General features: G+C 52.6%; 1 protein-coding gene across 3 annotated transcripts in view; it reads left to right on the top strand.

The window, feature by feature from the left end:
* The first annotated feature begins 6,028 nt into the window (after positions 1-6,028).
* The window catches only part of WFS1 (wolframin ER transmembrane glycoprotein), a 43,022-nt gene continuing 31,234 nt past the window's right edge, over positions 6,029-17,816 (top strand). Inside the window, exon 1 of one of the 3 annotated variants that reach the window (XM_030801125.1) lies at positions 6,029-6,071. In XM_030801125.1, coding sequence (XP_030656985.1) covers positions 6,038-6,071 — 34 coding nt within the window. In that variant the 5' untranslated portion in view covers positions 6,029-6,037. Of the gene's footprint in view, positions 6,072-14,230; positions 14,428-17,816 lie in introns of those variants that run through there. The other 2 variants (XM_003278514.4, XM_012499783.2) reach the window with 2 other exon arrangements.

Raw genomic sequence — 17,816 nt, forward strand, 5'->3', positions numbered from 1 at the left:
AGTAGCTGGGGACTACAGGTGCCGGCCACCATGCTGGCTAATTAATTATTTATGTATTCATATTTTTTGTAAAGACGGTGATATGGTTAGGCTTTGTGTCCCCACCCAAATCTCATCTTGAACTGTAATCTCCATAATTGTCACATGTCAAGGGAGAGACCAGGGAGGTGACTGAATCATGGGGGCGGTTCCCCCCATGCTGTTCTCATCACGGTGAGTGAGTTCTTTGAGATCTGATGGTTCTATAAGGGGCTCTTCTCCCCTCGCTCGGCTCTTCTCTCTTCGCTCTGTGCTTCTCCTTCCTGCTGCCTTGTGAAGAAGGTGCCTTGCTTCCCCTTCACCTTCCACCGTGATTGTAGGCCTCTCTGGCCATGCTGAACTGTGAGTCAATTAAACCTCTTCCCTTTATTAATTACCCAGCCTTGGGCAATTCTTTATAGCAGTGTGAAAATGGACTAATACAGACGTGGTCTCATTGCGTTGCCCAGGCTAGTCTGGAACTCTTGGGCTCAAGCGATCCTTCCACCTTGGCTTCCCAAAGCACTGGGATTACAGGTGTGAGCCACCGTACCTGGCTGGGGTTGTGAGGTTGAAAAATCACACAGCCTTGGAGTGAGAAAGGCTCTGAGGTTCTGTTCATCCATCCGGCACCTGAAGCTGCTCTGCAAAGCTGGCAAGATGATCATCCAGCCCCTGCCAGACACCAGGCCACAGCAGGCCCAGTGACCTGGAGTCACCCTCTGGTAAGGCTGCTGCCCTGGGACCTGCGTTTCTGGTCTGCTGCTGACCTCCGCCCTCCAGGCTGACCTGAGGCTGACTGGGAAGCCCAGTGGTTCGAGAAACTAGGAAAGGTGGGAGTGCGGGCCCTCCGAGTCACCTCTCACCCTCCCCAGGTCACAGTGATTATCTGATTCATTCATTGATCAGTCAATAGATACCCTGGACTGGTTGCTAGGGACAGTGGGTGTACTGGTTGAATGGCCCCTAAATCCATGCCCACCTAGAACCTCAGAATATGACCTCATTTGGAAATAGGGTCTGGGGAGAGGTAAGCAAGGGAAGATGAGGTCATTATGTGACCAGTGGCAAATACCCTGACATTCCTAGTGGGTTGGGGAAGCCTTCTCCTGCCCTGCTTATGTCTGTCTCACCACCTGTAGCAGCTAGGAGGGGTCCTACTCTGAGGACTGGTGCCCTTTTAAGAAGAGGAGGCCGGGCACAGTAGCTCACACCTATAATCCCAGCACTTTGAGAGGCCAAGGCAGGCTGAGGTCAGGAGTTCAAGACCAGCCTGGCCAACATGGCGAAAACCCATCTCTACTAAAAATACAAAAATTAGCCGGGCATGTTGGCGGATGCCTGTAATCCCAGCTACTCAGGAGGCTGAGGCAGGAGAATCGCTTGAACCCAGGAGGCGGAGGTTGCAGTGAGCCAAGATTGCGGCACTGCACTCCAGCCCGGGAGACAGAGCAAGATTCTGTCTTAAAAAAAAAAAAAAAAAAAAAAAGAGGAAACCGGATACAGACACAGAGAAGCTAATGCCATGTGAACAGAGACAGGGAAGACTCTGTGGAACAATGGGGACGCGATAGGAGTGATACCGCCACAAAGACCACCAGCAACCAGCGAAGCCAGGAGAGAGGTAGGTAGCCAGGAAGGAGCCAACCCCGCCCACACCTGGGTTGCAGACTCCTGACCCTAGGACTGTTTGGGAGAATGCATTTCTGTTGGCTGAAGCCACTCATTGTGGCGCTTTGTTACGGCAGCCAGGGTACCACCAACGAGGGGCAGAAACCAGCGGGTGGGCCATCTGCGGGCCAGGAACAGAGAAAGAGGAAGACGCAATTCACAGGCGAAGACACAAACAAAACACAAACAAGGGAGACAAAGAGAGCCTGCACTGAGCAGGGGTGGGAGGGTGCGGCGGAGGGCAGCAGGAGAGGATGCTGTGTGAGGGTGTGAGGAAGGAGGGATGAGAGTGGGCGCCTTCGTGAAGCAGGGACTCTGGGCAGAAAGAACAGCATGGACGAAGGCCCTGGGCTGGGAAAGAGCTTAGTGTGTTCAGGGGACAGGAAAGAGGCCAGTGTGGCTGAGTGGGTGGGAGGGGGCAGACAGGGGCCTGAGCTCAGCGGGGAGGGTCACTCTTGGAGGCCACAGGAAGGAGTGGGCATTTTCTTCTAAGTGCATCAGGAAGTCTTTGGAGGGTTTTAAGCAAGAGAGTGACATGATGGGATTGATGTCATTTGGACTGCTGTGTGGAGGATGTGAAAGCATTCATTCATTCATCATTTCAACAAGTAATAATACAAACAACCTCAGGACCGTGACCAGGCCTGTGGATGAAAGAAATGGCAGAGATCACAGCCTTGGGGAGTCAGGGCTGTCGGAGAATTCCCTTCTAAGAAGACCTGGAGCAGGGGCCTGGAACAGCCATGGGAGGGCTGGGAAAGGGTGTTCCAGGGTGGGCAGCAAGCACAAAGGCCGGCTGGCAGCTCACACCCCTGCAAGCCCTCTCTCCTCCAGGCCGGAGGCGGTGCTTCCTACAATTACTTCTCACGACTTTCTCATTTTGTGAGAAATTCCTGATAATGATGCTCTCAGCTTTCTATCAAAGAGCTCAATCGTTCCTCAGGCGCTACGGATCTTAATCGTTGTAGTCAAGAAGTTTTATAAGCACATTTTTATTTTTTTATTTTTTGAGACAGAGTCTTGCTCTGTCGCCCAGTCTGGAGTGCAATAGTAAAAGCTCACTGCAATCTCCTCCTCCCAGGTTCAAGCAATTCTCATGCCTCAGCCTCTCGAGTAGCTGGGACTATAGGTGTGTGCCACTACGCCCAGCTGATTTTCCTAATTTTAGTAGAGACAGGTTTCACCATGTTGGCCAGGCTGGTCTTGAACTCCTGACCTCAAGTGATTCTCCTGCCTCAGCCTCCCAAAGTGCTGGGACTACAGGTGCGCATCACCATGCCCGGCTAATTTTTGTATTTTTAGTACAGATGGGGTTTCACCATGTTGGCCAGGCTGGTCTCAAACTCCTGACCTCAAGTGATCCGCCCTCCTTGGCCTCCCAAAGTGCTGAGATTACAGGTGTGAGCCACCAAGCCTGGCCTTATAAGCACTTTATAATTTGCAAAGCCCTTCTGCAATTCAGTTCAATAGCCCTTCCCTGGCCCAGAGCTGTGGGGAGAAGGCAGATGTGCACACAGATCTCATCTCACCTTCAGGAAGGTCTGACTCCATCTGGTCATACAAGATAACCGCTGTGGAAGTTCCAAAGCAAGGCCAACATAGAGACACATGCCCAGGTGCACTGATGTGAAATGTTCACCCATCATTCAACTCCCAGAGGGACCTCAGAGGCAGCAGTCTAAAATGTGGCAGGTTGATAATGAGCTGGTGGTCAGGGTGTGTCTGTGGGCACAGAGCTCCCTGCCAGGAGGGAGAAAACAAGATTTGGTCCTTGGCTCTGTGGCCTTGAACAAGTGTCTTAACCTTTCTGAGCCTCAGCTGCAAAAGATCAATTCCATTTGATTCTCACAGGAGGCTCTGAGCTGTCAAGGGTGGGTCAGCCTGGGCCTGGCACAGTGGCTCACACTTGTAATCCCAGCACTTTGGGAGGCCGAGGCGGGCAGATCACCTGAGGTCAGGAGTTCGTGACCAGCCTGGCCAACATGGTGAAACTCCATCTCTACTAAAAATACAAAATTAGCTGATCGTGGTGGCCAGCGCCAGCTACTTGGGAGGCTGAGGCTTGGGATTGCTTGAACTCGGAAGGTGGAGGTTGCAGCGAGCCAAGATCGCGCCACTGCACTCCAGCCTGGGAGATAGAGCAAGACTCCGTCTCAAAAAAAAAAAAGAGGCTGGGCGCGGTGGCTCACACCTGTAATCCCAGCACTTTGGGAGGCTGAGGTGGGTGGATCACGAGGTCAGGAGATTGAGACCATCCTGGCTAACATGGTGAAACCCCTTCTCTACTAAAAATACAAAAAAAAAAAATTAGCCGGGTGTAGTGGCGGGTGCCTGTGGACCCAGCTACTCGGGAGGCTGAGACAGGAGAATGGCGTGACCCTGGGAGGCGGAACTTGCAGTGAGCTGAGGTCGCGCCACTGCACTCCAGCCTGGGCGACTCCGTCTCAAAAAAAAAAAAAAAAAAAAAATAGAGTGGGGTCAGGCTGGGCATGAATTCCGCGTCTATCAACTACCACCTGATCCCGGACAAGGCAGTATGGTTTCCTGAACCATAAAGTAGGGGGAGTGATGGAACCTACCTGATAGCTGTTCCTTCTTTAAGACTGAGCTCTGGTGTCACCCTTTCCCCAAGCCCCTCGAAGTCCATCTCCGGACCCCACCATCCATGCTCTGCACTTGCCACCCTGAGCCTCATTCTGAAAATACCTGCATGTGCTGCCCTCAAAGCTCAGCATGTCTTGGGCCCCCAGTGTGTCTCCAGGCAGGGTCTCTGCACAGATGTCAGGCCAGACTGTCCCTCTTTGCTCAGGGACAAAGAAGATGAGCTCTCAAGGTGCCAGCCTGTGGTCCCTGCACTGGAGCAGGACAAAGGTAAGTAGAATCGAGAATCACCACCAGGACTACACTATTCCCAGGAAAAACCTGAAACGAGTTCATGTAGCATTTTGGATCCCACCAGAACAGCAGCCCTAGAGAAGTGGAACCCGGGGACGAGCCTGCAGTGACCAAGAGGCATGCACTCAGCTGGTGAAAGGAGACTCTCTCAAAAAAAAAAAAAAAAAAAAAAAAAGAATTCCTATACCCAAGTTTCTTCTCTTTCTCTTACCAGAAGCTCTTTGGCATTTCACAAAGCAAGTTGCAACCAGAGTGTGGCAGCTTCCATTGTATTGAACAATTAAGGAAAACAATGATCTGTGATCACGGCAAGCTTCTGGGTAATTTATATTTCTAAAGATTGTCAAAAACAATATCTCCTTTGCTAAAACTGTTCAAATTGCTCCCACAAACATCAAAAGTGCTCCCCACCCCACCCCTCACTTTCTCTGCCCGTCTCTATGGCAACCAACGTGGAGCTGTGCTATTCTGATCACTGCTACCAAGCCAAGCAGGTGTCCGGAAAGTTTTGGGGAGGATTTTGAGTTGGGTAATTTTTGGCTCTTCTTGACATTTCCTAAGTGCCGTGATGCCTAAAATTTTGTTCTATGGGTTCCTGCTAAAGTGAACAAGAAGTTCCCTCTCCCACCAGCTGTTTTTTTTTTTTTTTTTTTTTTTTTTTGAGACGGAGTCTTGCTCTGTCACCAGGCTGGTGTGAATTGGTGCAATCTCAGCTCACTGCAACCTCCGCCTCCCGGGTTCAAATGATTCTCTTGCCTCAGCCTCCTGAGTAGCTGAGACTAAAGGCACACGCCACCATGTCCAGCTAATTTTTGTATTTTTTAGTAGAGATGGGGTTTCACCATGTTGGCCAGGATGGTCTCGATCTCTTGACCTTGTGATCCGCCTGCCTCAGCCTCCCAAAGTGCTGGGATTACAGGCGTGAGCCACTGTGCCTGGCCTAGCTCTGGGTTTTGAAACAATGACAGGAGAGACTCAGGGCTGAAAGAAGTGAGGGAGGAGGCCAGGGTGGTGGCTCTTGCCTGTAATCCCAGCAGTTTGGGAGGCTGAAGCAGGTGCATTTCTTGAGCCCAGGAGTTCAAGACCAGCCTGGGCAACATGTAAGACCTCATCTCTACAAAAAATACCCCAAAAAAAAAAAAAGCTGGGAATGTTGGAGTGTGCCTGTAGTCCCAGCTACAGGGTTGCTGGGATGCTGAAGTAGGAGGATTGCTTGATCCCAGGAGGCTGAGGTTTTGGTGAACCGAGATCACTCCACTGCACTCCAGCCTGGGTGACAGAACAAGACTCTGTCTCAAAAAAAAAAAAAAGAAAGAAAGAAAAGAAAAAAGAAAAGAAAAAGAAGTAAGGAGATGCTGAAAATGCCCCCCCACCCCAAACCACACCTCAGGGGTGTTTGTCTAAGAAAACATCTTTTGTGACCTGTGTGTTACCTTCTTTACAGGCATCTGAAATGCAGAAGGGAGCTTGCTGGGTCTCAGACATGGGTAAGTGTGGGGTGGCATTGCAGCAGGGATTGGAGGCCGTCAGACCAAAGAGGTGACCCAGAGTGGCCATGGGCACAGGACTCAATCTCTCAGAGCCTCTGGTTCCTGGTCTATAGCCTGGGGACGATCTCACCTCCCAGGTTGTCGTGTGGATTTAATGAGCCACCAGGTGTAATCATTATTCAGGAAGGGGTAGTAATGATCTCTGGTGTGGTTATGGAGGAAGCTGATGTCCACCAGCTCCACTTCCACACAGGTTAGCTCCCAGGTCTTCCCAATAACCCCTTGGGACAAAGGATTTACTGAGCTGATGCTCAGGGAGGTCCAATGAGTTGCTCCAGGTCTAATGACATTGCCTAAGCATGTCATAACCCCTCCCCGTGCTCAGTTCCCTGATTTAAATCAGTGCCTCTTGGAAGCAATCACAGTGTCCTTCGGGAGGTGAGTAGATACGTAAGTGGATACGTAAGCTGTGGTCCATCCAGACAATGGAATATTACTCACCAATAAAGAGAAATGAGTTATCAAGCCATGGAAAGCCATGGAGGAAGCTGAGCTGCATATCACGGAGTGAAGGGAGTCAGGCTGAAAAGTCTACACACTGCACCGTTCCAACTCTGTGACATTCCGGACAGGGCACAACCATGGAGATTGGGAAAAGATCAGTGGTTGCCAGGAGGCAGCAGGAGGGAGGGATGAATCAGTGGAGTGTAAAGAGCCTTAGGACAGTGACGCCAGTCTGTGTGATGCGGCAGTGGTGGTCCACGTCTTTCTACATTTTTCCAAACCCACAGAATACACAATGCCCAGGGTGGACCCCGATGTAAATGCTGCACTCTAGGAGATAGCAATGTGTCAGTGCAGGTTATCCATTGGAACAGGTGTGGGGAGGCTTTGCATGGGGAGATGTGGGGTCTATGGGAACTGTCTGCACTTTCCACTCAGCTTTGCTGGGAACCCCAAACTGCTCTTAGAAATAAGGTCTATTAAAAAGGGGTAGGGGGTGGCTGGGTGTGGGGGCTCACACCTGTACTCCCGGCACTTTGGGGGGCAGAGAGAGATGGGAGGATCACTTGAGCTCAGGAGTTCAAGACCAGCCTGGGCAACATGGCAAAACCCCTTCTCTACAGAAAATACAAAAAGTAGCTAGATGTGGTGGTGTGTGCCTGTAGTCCCAGCTACTTTGGAGGCTGAGGTAGAAGGATCACCTGAGCCTGGGAAGATCACACCACTACACTCCAAGGGAGTGAGACCCTATCTCAAAAAAACCTGGGAGGAGTAGGGGGCAGAATAAAGCCAGCACCTCCTCCAGGGAGCCTTCCCTGACCACCATCACCTGCTGCAATTTCTCCCCCTGCCGGGAATCTGCAGGCTGTCATCACTTCTCCTCTGGTTAGCCCCTCCCCAGAATAACAGTGGCTGGGGTTTCCAGCTTCTGGACCTAACAGGCCCCTCCAGAGCAGGTACGGGGCTATGCGCCTTAGACCCTTCCACCTCACACCAGGGCACCCAGCGAGACCTGTGAGGGAGTGGGTAGCAGGTGTTGAACGAATGCCCCGTCCTGCCAATGACCGACGTTTGTAAGAGAGACTCAGCATGAAATGACAGCTGCACGGTGTGGGCACATTGATGTGCTCAGCAAATGAGGCCCCTGCTGCTGCTGTGTCCTGTGTCCAGTCCTGGTGACAGAGCCCTGGGACCTGAGACCTGTGCCCAGGCCCCATGCTGACTGCTGTCATGGTCACTCCTCCCTGCATCCAGGGCAGGCTGGGCCCATTTCGAAGGTGAGGGCTGGGGGAGGTGGGGGATCTCAGCTGGCAGTGCTCAGTGACGTAGGGGCATGACTGGGACACAGGCAGGCCTGGGAACAGCGACTCTCCCCACACGGGCATTTTCCTTCTGCCTCAAAGTTGCTTTTGCATCCTGGCTTTTTTTTTTTTTTTTTTAATTCCCCAAATGAAACTTCCCAATGCACTTGGTGACTCATCTGCAGGCTGTTAAGTGGCATTCGCTGTCTGCCTTCAGAGATGAGCACATCACGACTCAGACCCATGGGAGGGCTCAGAACTACCCGGCGACAATGCAGTACGTGTGTGTGGCAGGTGGGCGTGTGCATGGGGGTGTGTGTGGAGGTGCTGGCAGGCGTGGGCCTCTGATGTGGCACCAGCCCTGGTGACACAGAGCCGTGTGACCAGCACCAAGCCCCCCACGACACCCCCACCAGCCACAACTCCAGCCACTTGGGCTGTGATTCCAAGGAGACTGTAGAGTGGGCAGGGAACTCAGGTTTATAAAGGGAACATTGGGAAGGAGGGAGGAGTGGTGGGCCCAGGGTGGGATATGAGCAGGGAAGTGGGGGAGGAGGAAGGAGGGGGGTGGGAGCCCAGAGGCTCTACGGCCCTGCAGCTGCAGGGTGTGTGATCTTGGGAAGCTTCCATAACCTGAGACCCTCGGACAGTGAGGGAGGCCGCCCTGTGTGTCACATTGTGTTAGGAAGATCTGTCGGGGTGTAACAGCAAAGAGAGCTTCCTGCCTTAGGCATGGTCAAGGCCTGGTGGGATGGCCTCAGGAAAGAGGCAGTGGATGGGGCACATGGCCTGAGTGAGCTCCAGACCTTGCTAAATTGGAAAGGCACCCATGCGGCTCCTCTGCTGCACCCCTCTCCAGGACTCCCCATAGAATGCAGACTTCTGGTCCAGCTGGCCTGGGCAGGACAAGCTCTCCAGGTGGCTCTATGTGCACAGCCTGAGCTAAGCACCTCCGGCTTGGAGCACGGCTTCTCTATCTTGCTTTATTTATTTATTTAGAAACAGGGTCTCACTATGTCATCCAGGGTGGTCTTGAACTCCCGGGCTCAAGCAATCCTCCGGCCCAAGCCTCCCCAGTAGCTGGAACTACAGGCATATGCCACCACTGGCGCCAACCTTAATGTGCAAGCAAATCCCAAGGGCATCTTATTAAAATGCAAATTCTGACTGAGGAGGTCCATGGTTGGCGCGGGATTCTGCATTTGTAACAGGCATCCAGGTGACTGAGGAATGCTGGATGCTGATGTTGCTGGTCTGGTGGACCCACCACACTATGAACCACCCTGCTTTATAGTCGTGGGTCTCAAATGCTCCTATGTCTCACAAACCCCCCAGGAACCTGGTAAAATGCAGATTCCTGGGCCTGGCTCCCAGGGATGCCGACAAGGGTAGTCCTAGGGTTTCGCTGTGCTAGAAGTCCAGTTTGTGGCCAATATGTCTCAACATGTTCTGTTCTTTCTTTTCTTATCTCTTTTACTTTTCCCTCCCCTCCCCTTCCCTCCCCTCCCCTCCCCTCCCCTCCCCTCCCTTCCCCTCCTCTCCCCCTCCCCTCCTCTCCCCTCCCCTCCCCTCCCCTCCCTCCTCTCCCCCTCCCCTTCCCTTCCCTTCCTCTCTTTTCTTTTCAGACAGGGTCTCACTCTGATGCCCAGGCTGGAGTGCAGTGGTGCAATCTTGGCTCACTGCAGCCTCGAACTTCCCAGTTCAAGCAATCCTCCCATTTCAGCTTCCTGAGTAGCTGGGACTACAGGCACGTGCCACCATGTCTGACTGATTTTTAAATTTTTTTGTGGAGATGGGTTTTTGCCATGTTGCCCAGGCTGGTCTTGAACTTCTGGGCTCAAGCAATCCCCCTGGCTTGGCCTCCCGAAGTGCTGGGATGACAGGTGTGAGCCACCACGCCCAAGCAGCCCCACATGTTGTTTTTTTTTTTGTTTTGTTGTTTGTGTGTGATGGAGTTTCACTCTTGTTGCCCAGGCTAGAGTGCAATGGTGTGATCTCGGCTCACCGCAACCTCAGCTTCCCGAGTAGCTGGGATTAGGGGCATGCACCATCAAGCCCGGCTAATTTTGTATTTTTAGTAGAGACAGGGTTTCACCATGTTGGTCAGGCTGATCTCGAACTCCCGACCTCAGGTGATCCATGCCCCCCCGCTCCAGGCCTCCCAAAGTGCTGGGATCACAGGCGTGAGCCACCATGCCTGGCCCATGGTGTTCTTATCTCATTAACTCAGTGGGCTAAAAACTCATTGCCGCACTCAGTAGCTTAAACCACAGAAATGGATTCTGCCACAGTTACGGAGGCCGGAAGTCTGAAATCAGTAACACTGGGCAAAAGGCAAGGAGACTCTGTTCCCCGCTCTTCCAGATTCTGGGGACTGCCTGCATTCCTTCACTTGTGGCCACATAATTCCTATCTTCAATGCCAGCGTCTTGGAATCTCTCTCTGCTCTATGTCCACGTCAACTTCTCTGTGTGTGGTCAGATCTCTGTCTGCCTCTCTCCTGCAAGGAGATAAGCCAGGCTAGTGGCCCCTTCTCAAAATCCTTATTTAATCACATCTGCAAAACCCTTTTCTAAATAAGATACCATTCACAGGCTCCAGGAAGTGATCTTTTTGGGGGCCTGGTACAGCAATAGCCTGTAAACCCCCAAACTCTGCTCTCTTTCAGATGGTAACTCACCAAGCCTCTGTCTTCATTTTCTTTGAATACTTGGCACGTAGCCCAATGCCTGGAACAGGTAGGATGTCACTAAATGTTTATATGTTTTAATTTTTATTTATTTTATTATTATTGTTATTATTTTTGAGATGGAGTCTCACTCTGTCGCCCAGGCTGGAGTGCAGTGACGTGATCTCGGCTCACTGCAACCTCCAGTTCCTGGGATCAAGCGATTCTCCTGCCTCAGCCTCCCATGTAGCAGGGATTACAGGCATGTGCCACGACACCCGGCTAATTTTTTTTGTATTTTTAGTAGAGATGGGGTTTCACCATGTTGGCCAGGCTGGTCTCGAACTGTTGACCTCAAGTGATCCACCCACCGCGGCCTCCCAAAGGGCTAGGATTACAGGCGTGAGCCACCACACCTGGCCAAAAGTCACTAAATGTTTGTTGAGTAAATGGAAGTAGGTTTTAAATAGGTGTAGGGAAGGAAGTGGGGCAGGAACTTGAATGCGGAGTCTGAAAATCATGGGCAGACATCAAAGGACTGAATTGTGGGGGGCATATTTGGATGTCAGGTTAAAGAGTTTGGACACTGTCCTATGGGCAAGAAAGAGCTTATATGAATTCCTTGCATAGGTGACTCATCCATCCATCCACTCATTCATTCAATACTCAACAGCAACATGCAGAGCTCAGCTCTTGGGGAAATGAGGACAGGTGTCCTAGAAGAGATAGCATCGAACGGCTGGCTCTTTCTTCCACCAGAGGTGTGTTTTAATAAGTTCTAGTATTTCTAGCAGTTATTGCTTTAAGTGTGTGGCTACTAGATTTTCTGGCTCATTCAGATTCACGACAATGAAATCTTTGTGGATTGTGCCTGGCACCCTTACATAATACCACTCTGTTCCCGTGAATGCTTTCCACCATGCGTTCTTCCTTATCAGTAGTAATTTGCCATTTTTCAAATGTCTGCTGTAAGCTTCTACTTCTCAATATTTTTGGTGTTTTTTCTTGTAAATAGCGCTTAACTGGACTTTAGTTTTTGCCCCAATCTTACAGACTTTGGATGGGAAATTCAGTCCATTCATCTGTGTTATGAAGGCTGGTAGCCATGGCTTTATTTATTTTATCTCATCTTATGTTTACTGTTATTAAACTTATTGTTCTTGCTATTATTTACTTTTCCCCCTTAATTTTGCTTCCTTACTCTCCCTCCACCCCTCCCCCAACTTCTACCTCGTAATTCAGGAGTTCTACTCTGCTTCTTTCCCGTGAGTTGCTACTTTCCAATTCCTGAGAGTCATCATTAAACCAATCTTTCCCTGCTAATGTATTAAAAGTAAATGGTAATGAAGCACCCCTCCCAACCACCAATAAGGCTTTCCTTCCCCACTCACCAAATCAGATCCTTTACTTCCTCCTTCTCCCCTCAACCAAATGTGATCTTAAAATATTCTGACTTCTCCGTGATAAGATTCTATTTTTTTTTTAGTTCCAGGCTAATACAACTTTCTCTTGCAGCATGTAGCTTATGTTCTAAGAATCCTTATGTGGCATTGCTAGTACCAAATCACAGGCACATGTGGCTTAGCCATACTGTATATTTTGCAAGGGTCATTGCTCAATACCACTTCCTGTTCTGAGCGTTTGCTCTGTCTTGAAATCTCTACTGTGATTGAACTGTCTCGGTGACGGGGGATCTCTGAATATCTTCCTCTGAAAGGGGACATGGCTGGGGTCCTTTCTCTGTCTTACCACATTGGATATTTTCTCTCTTTTGTCCAGAGAGATGAATCCTGTAGTAGCCATGGTAAGGATCCTTGATCCTATCATCAGAGTCCCTGGACATTGCTCCAAAGTCCCCTAGGAACCACTTCGACTTTCCTCCCCTTAGATGTGACCTGTTCTTTCTGGAACTCTGCAAGACCGTCTCTTTATCCTTGGCATCTGGGATTCCCAGGGACACTTTCTCCTGGCACTTTGCTAACCTCTGTTTCTCCTCCAGCTCTTCCTGGAGTACCTGTCCTTTGCGCAATATACTTCCTGGAACTGTCTTTCCAGTCTCTGCTTTTTGTCCCGATGATTTTCATGTGCTTTTCCTCTACATCATGCAGCATTTACTCCACATTATCTTCCAGTTTGCTCATTTGTCCTCACCTCCACTCTTCTCTTTCTGAATTTGCCTGTTGCTTTTTCAGTCTTTTAGCTCCACGGAATATGTTCAGCGTTGCTGTGTTCTGATAGAGGCTCCTTAAGCCGTCTTGTAGATTTTTGTTGTACTTTCTCTCTTCCCTTAGACCTCCACAGGAGGAACTTTCCAATCTGTCCTCTTCTCTCTGCTTAATGAGCCCCTGCAAAGGGTTTGTGAAGTGCCTCAGCCTCTCTGTGATTGTGTGTTCACATTAATATTTACTATTTTCTTAAATGTGCATATATCTCAAAATGTGAACAGTGATCATCTTTGAGTGATTTTTTTCTCCTTCCTACTTTTAGTAATTCTCCAAATTTCCTACAGTTAGTGTATGATAAGGTGGAAAGACATCTTCAAGACTTTGGGCAAATAACTATGTCTGGGCCTCAATTTTCACATCAATAAAAAATGGGCCCAATGCCACCTCCCTCCTTGGGTCACTAGGGGGGCCCTTGAAAGCTTTGAAAGCCCCTAAGCCAACCTGGACAGAGCAGGCGAGGCTGATGGCAGGTGTTCTTCCTTCCTCTCTGAGCCTCACAGAGTCACAGGTGAACATTGGGGATCGGGGGTGGGCAGTGGGGGCAGCTGGAGAATCAAATGAGGTGACTGACTTGAACTACGCCGCTTTGACAAAAGTCCTCCGAAGTAGTGTGTTCAGAACTCATCTCCAAAGCCATCTGGAATATTTGCTCCCAACACGTTGGTAAGTATTATCTCTGACAGTCACTCCGAGCCGCAGTTTCTGCTGTGATAACTAGGACAGGCATCTCAGGTTGGCTGTGAGGACCAGAGACAGAGCAGGCAGGGTCTCACATTCCCGAGGGCCTCTCAAGGATAGACCCTCGCCCTCATCTCCAAACCACGCTTCCCAGACATGAACCAAACGACAGAGTCTCCAAACTGCCTGAGCCTTGCTCACTCCCTGGGCTAACACACGCTTTAAAGGAATCCCACAGTCACCGTGTGAAAAGCTTGCTACACTGCATTTGATTCTGGGCACTGAAAGCAGTACTTGGCTGCAGACACTCGTTCCAAACAGGCCCCATTTTTCCATCTCTGCTGCTGTTATTAGGGGAGCCCTTAGACTCTCTTGCAGCGCTGGAATAGGCGCTCAAGACGTGTGTTAATATTGCAACAGCAAATATAATGAATCTGCAGTTGGGGCCGCTGAGGCCGGTGTGGTGGATGAAAGGTGGCCGGAGCCTTTTCACGGATCCAAACCACCTGTTACAGGAGAAGGCGAGCGGCCTCGCTAAGCAACTGGACGTTCTGCAGGCGGGGCGGGGCCGGGGCCCGAGTCCGCTCGGAAACTTTCGCTGTGGGCGAGCCGGAACCGCCCTCTGGCCCCTCGGGCCCAACCGCGCATGGGGAGTGCCGGGCCGCAGCTAGGCGAGGCGCACCATGATTGGCGGAGGTGTGGAGTGATTGGCGGTTTCTCCGGCCACTCAGCAGGCCGAGCTGGCGCCGCATCCGGGGGTCCGCGTCTGGAGTGGAGGAAGGCCGAAGGCCCCGCCCCTGCCCCGCCCCCTCGTGCAGAAGGCCGCGCTAGCCGGCTCTTCAGCAGCCAGTGCAGGTTGCTACCCCGCGGCTGCAGATCTCCCGGTTGCGCCGCGTTCAGCTGCTCCCGAACAACTTTACTGCCGGCCCAGAGGCCCCAGGGCGTCGCAGCGCCGCGTGCGGCCCACTCACAGGCTGGTGAGTACTTCGGGGCTGGGGCAGTGGCGCGGTGGCTGTGGGCAGCGCGCAGGAGGCGGGCAAATCCCTGAGGCACTGTCCGCCTCGGGCCTCAGTTTCCCCTTCCGAGCTGATGGGTGGCTGGCCCCAAAGTCCCGGCAAGGTCCCCGAAGTTGGAGGGCCGGGGGTCCCGCCCGCTCTGCAACGCGCGAGGCGACCCCTGTCCCGGGCCCGAACGAGTCACCCGGGGGGCGCGCCCCGGTCCCCCGCGCGCTGTCGCCTGGAGCCCCGCCGCGGGCGGGACAGCAGGCCCGAGAGGCGGAGCGGCCGGCGGGCAGGCCCCCTCCCCTCGCCCCGCACCATCCCCCTCGAGTTGCTCCGTCATGCCCCTCCCCCGCGGTCCCAGGACCCACGGCCGCCCTCGGTGCCCGCCCGGCCGCTGGAACGCGCCTGGGCCCCCGGGAGGTGGTGTGGGGGGAAGGGGGGTTCAGTCCCCCAGGGGGACCCGGCCCGCCCGAGGGACAGCTTAGGGGACACTCTGAATCCCCACAGCCCACTTAGGAGCGCCGTGGCAGTTCCTCTCCCTCTCCCGGCCCCTCAGTAGAGAGTTGAGAGGTTTCAGTGGCAGCACCTGGACCCTGCCTCGTATGAACTCCACCCTCTGGATCATTAGCTTTTTGTTTGATCAACGAAAACTTTCTGGAGAATCCTGCCCAGCTGTTTTGGATGTGATGGCGCCTTGGCCTCTCACCCACTTAGTAGTTGATGTTATGAATTCCAAGGAAGTCGCATTTGTGCAATCCCCTCACCACCCAGATTTAACCCTCTCAGTAGCCTTAGGTGGAGAAGTTATAGTCCCCATTTGACACCCCAGGAAGCTGAGGCTCAGCAGGGTTTGGTGCCAGCCCAGGACCACGAAGCTGATCGGGGCAGAGCCTGTGTGAAGCCTCTGCCCCATGTCTCCAGAAGCAGCCCCGCCTCTCCTCACCTTGGACAATGACCCCTGGCATTTGGCCCAGGGCTTTGCAGTTTGTAAAGGGCTTTCTCTTCTGCCAGCATCCATCACTCAAAAAGCTGTGCCCTGGGTACCCCATGTGCTGGCTGCCTGTTCTCTGCAGCAGGGGAGGGAGCCCACGGGAAGCCCAGAGGCCACCTTTGCCACTGTCCCCACCTGTTTACTTCTGTCTCCAAGGGTCTGCGATTCCCATGGGGTCTCCATTGTATCCAACCAGGGATTTAGAGGGAGGCTCCTCAACATTTCAGCCTCTTTTCCCTGCCTGCTGGTTTGTCCTCCTCCCTTCGCAGACACAGGAAAAGTTGGCTGGGAGACGCCATCTCACCTTCTTTCCCAGGATGGAAGAGCATGGAGGGCATCTCTGACTTAGGCCTCCCCTGCCCATCCCGGACCAGGGCTAGACAGGCTTCTGGGGCTGGTCACAGAGGGGACCCCAGCTCAGTCTCAATCCCCAGAGATGTCTGCACTGCCGGACAGACCCGAAACACCCATCCTTGATGGTGGCAATAAGAATTATAATAGGTCGGGAGCTTTATGTCTACACGGCTCCCCTCCCCTCCACTTCCCTACCTCCGGAAGTGGTACCACTACAGCCAGCCAGCCCCAGCCACAAACCAGACCACCCCCTGTGCCCTTTATTCCTCACTCCCAGTTGGTTCTCTCCTGTCTCTCCTGGCTCCTGAGCCTCACTGGGATACCTGCCCTGGTTCAGGACCCTTTCCTCTCCCTGAACGGCCCCCAGGCTCCTCCCTGGTCCCGATCCGGGCCTGGCTGCACACAGTCCTGCTGTTCTTCAGCTGCCACTTCCCTCTGGGCTATCGGGTCAGGTCCGCCTCCCGAGCCGGCATTCCTTCGGGCCCTCAGGGACCCGCCTCGCCTCGCTGCTCACTCAGCCTCTCCCTCCTGTGTCCTTTCCCCAGCAGTCACCTCCCAGCCACCTGCGTGTTCCTGGCCACAAGGCTGGCTCACTGTCCCTCTGCTGCCTCCTCTTCTGGGCACAACCCCTGCTGGAATGCCCAGCCACCTCCCACCTTGCCTGGCTCCTGCCTGCTTGTCCAGAAGGCTCAGTCAAGGCCTCATGCAGGATTACTGGCCTGCCTCTTCCCACAGTGGAGTGAGGGCCCCCTTCTGTGCCATCTTTGTGGGTGTCTGTTTTGGTGTTACCCTTCCCATCTAGATGAAGCTGCTCCAACGCTGGCCCTGGACAAGACTTCTCTTGTGCAGGGGGCCCAGCACAGCGCTTGGCACAAGATGGACCTACCCTCAGTCCACACCTGCTGCCTATCCAGGCCAGGCCTGGAGCAGGTGCCAGGTGTGTGGTGGGGGCTTGGCCACTGTGGCTGTCATGACTGCTGCTTGGGGCAGTCCCAATTCAAATCCCTCTGTTCCTGTGAATGTGCCACATTGGATAGAGCTGGAATGTTCCTTGGTTTGTCCCTTAATGCTCTGAGCAAAAATAGGTACCTGGGATCCATCAAGGGCTTTGTGCCCTTGCCTTGAGGAGCAGCCCTGTGCCAGGGGGCTGGGTCAGGCCAGGCCAGAGCAGACATCCCAGGGCCAGGACCTCCTGGGCCTGCTCCCTTAGGGCTTGCTCACAGATGGGTTCTAAAATAATATTTGCTTTAATTTCAAAAACATTACACATTCATTATAGAAAACTAGGGAAATATGTTTAAAAGAAGAATAAAATGAAACCGCGCCATAAGCTTTATCCCCAGAGACAGCAGGTATCTTTTTTAGGGGGCGTTTTCTTCCATTTTTTGGCAGATAAATTTTGTTTTCATCCTAAACAGACTCTGGCTAATATCTTCTGCTGCTTTAAATCCTGCCTTAACAGTGTTATGCCCACCTTTTCCTTGTCTCAAAACGTTCATGTACGAGGTCACGTTTACCAGCTGTACAGTGTTGCACCATATGGAGGGGTGTAGGCTTTATAGCCAGCCCCTTTCTGGACAGTGCTGAAAGTGCCATGGGACGGACATTGTGTGTGAGCCCCAAGGGCATCTCCAGTGACTCCCCTGGACTGGCATCCTGGAGGCAGAGGCACTGATCAGAGAGAGTGTGAACATCATCTCGGCTTCCCAAGGGGGCTGTTTCTGAGGCGCTGGCTTGGGAGGTGGGGTTGCCCCCACAGAGAGAACAGAATGGGGGCGGCCTGGGTGAGGGCCAGAGCCCTTAGGGCAGAAGGCCACATGTGGTCATTCTGCTGCAGGTCTGAGTGGATGCATGGTGCCTGCGGCCCTCTCCAGGTGGTGGCCTCTCAGCTGAACTCCCTGGTGCCGGTGTTTGTGTTTGGATGGGATAAAAATACGCCTCAGTGCTCATGGGGAAAGAATGCTAGCAACTTTGCTTTTGTGGATCTTATACAGTGACGGCTTCTAAGCCATTGCTCTGG

The sequence above is a fragment of the Nomascus leucogenys genome, chromosome 20 (assembly GCF_006542625.1).
Source record: "Nomascus leucogenys isolate Asia chromosome 20, Asia_NLE_v1, whole genome shotgun sequence".
Classification (NCBI taxonomy): Eukaryota; Metazoa; Chordata; class Mammalia; order Primates; family Hylobatidae; genus Nomascus; species Nomascus leucogenys.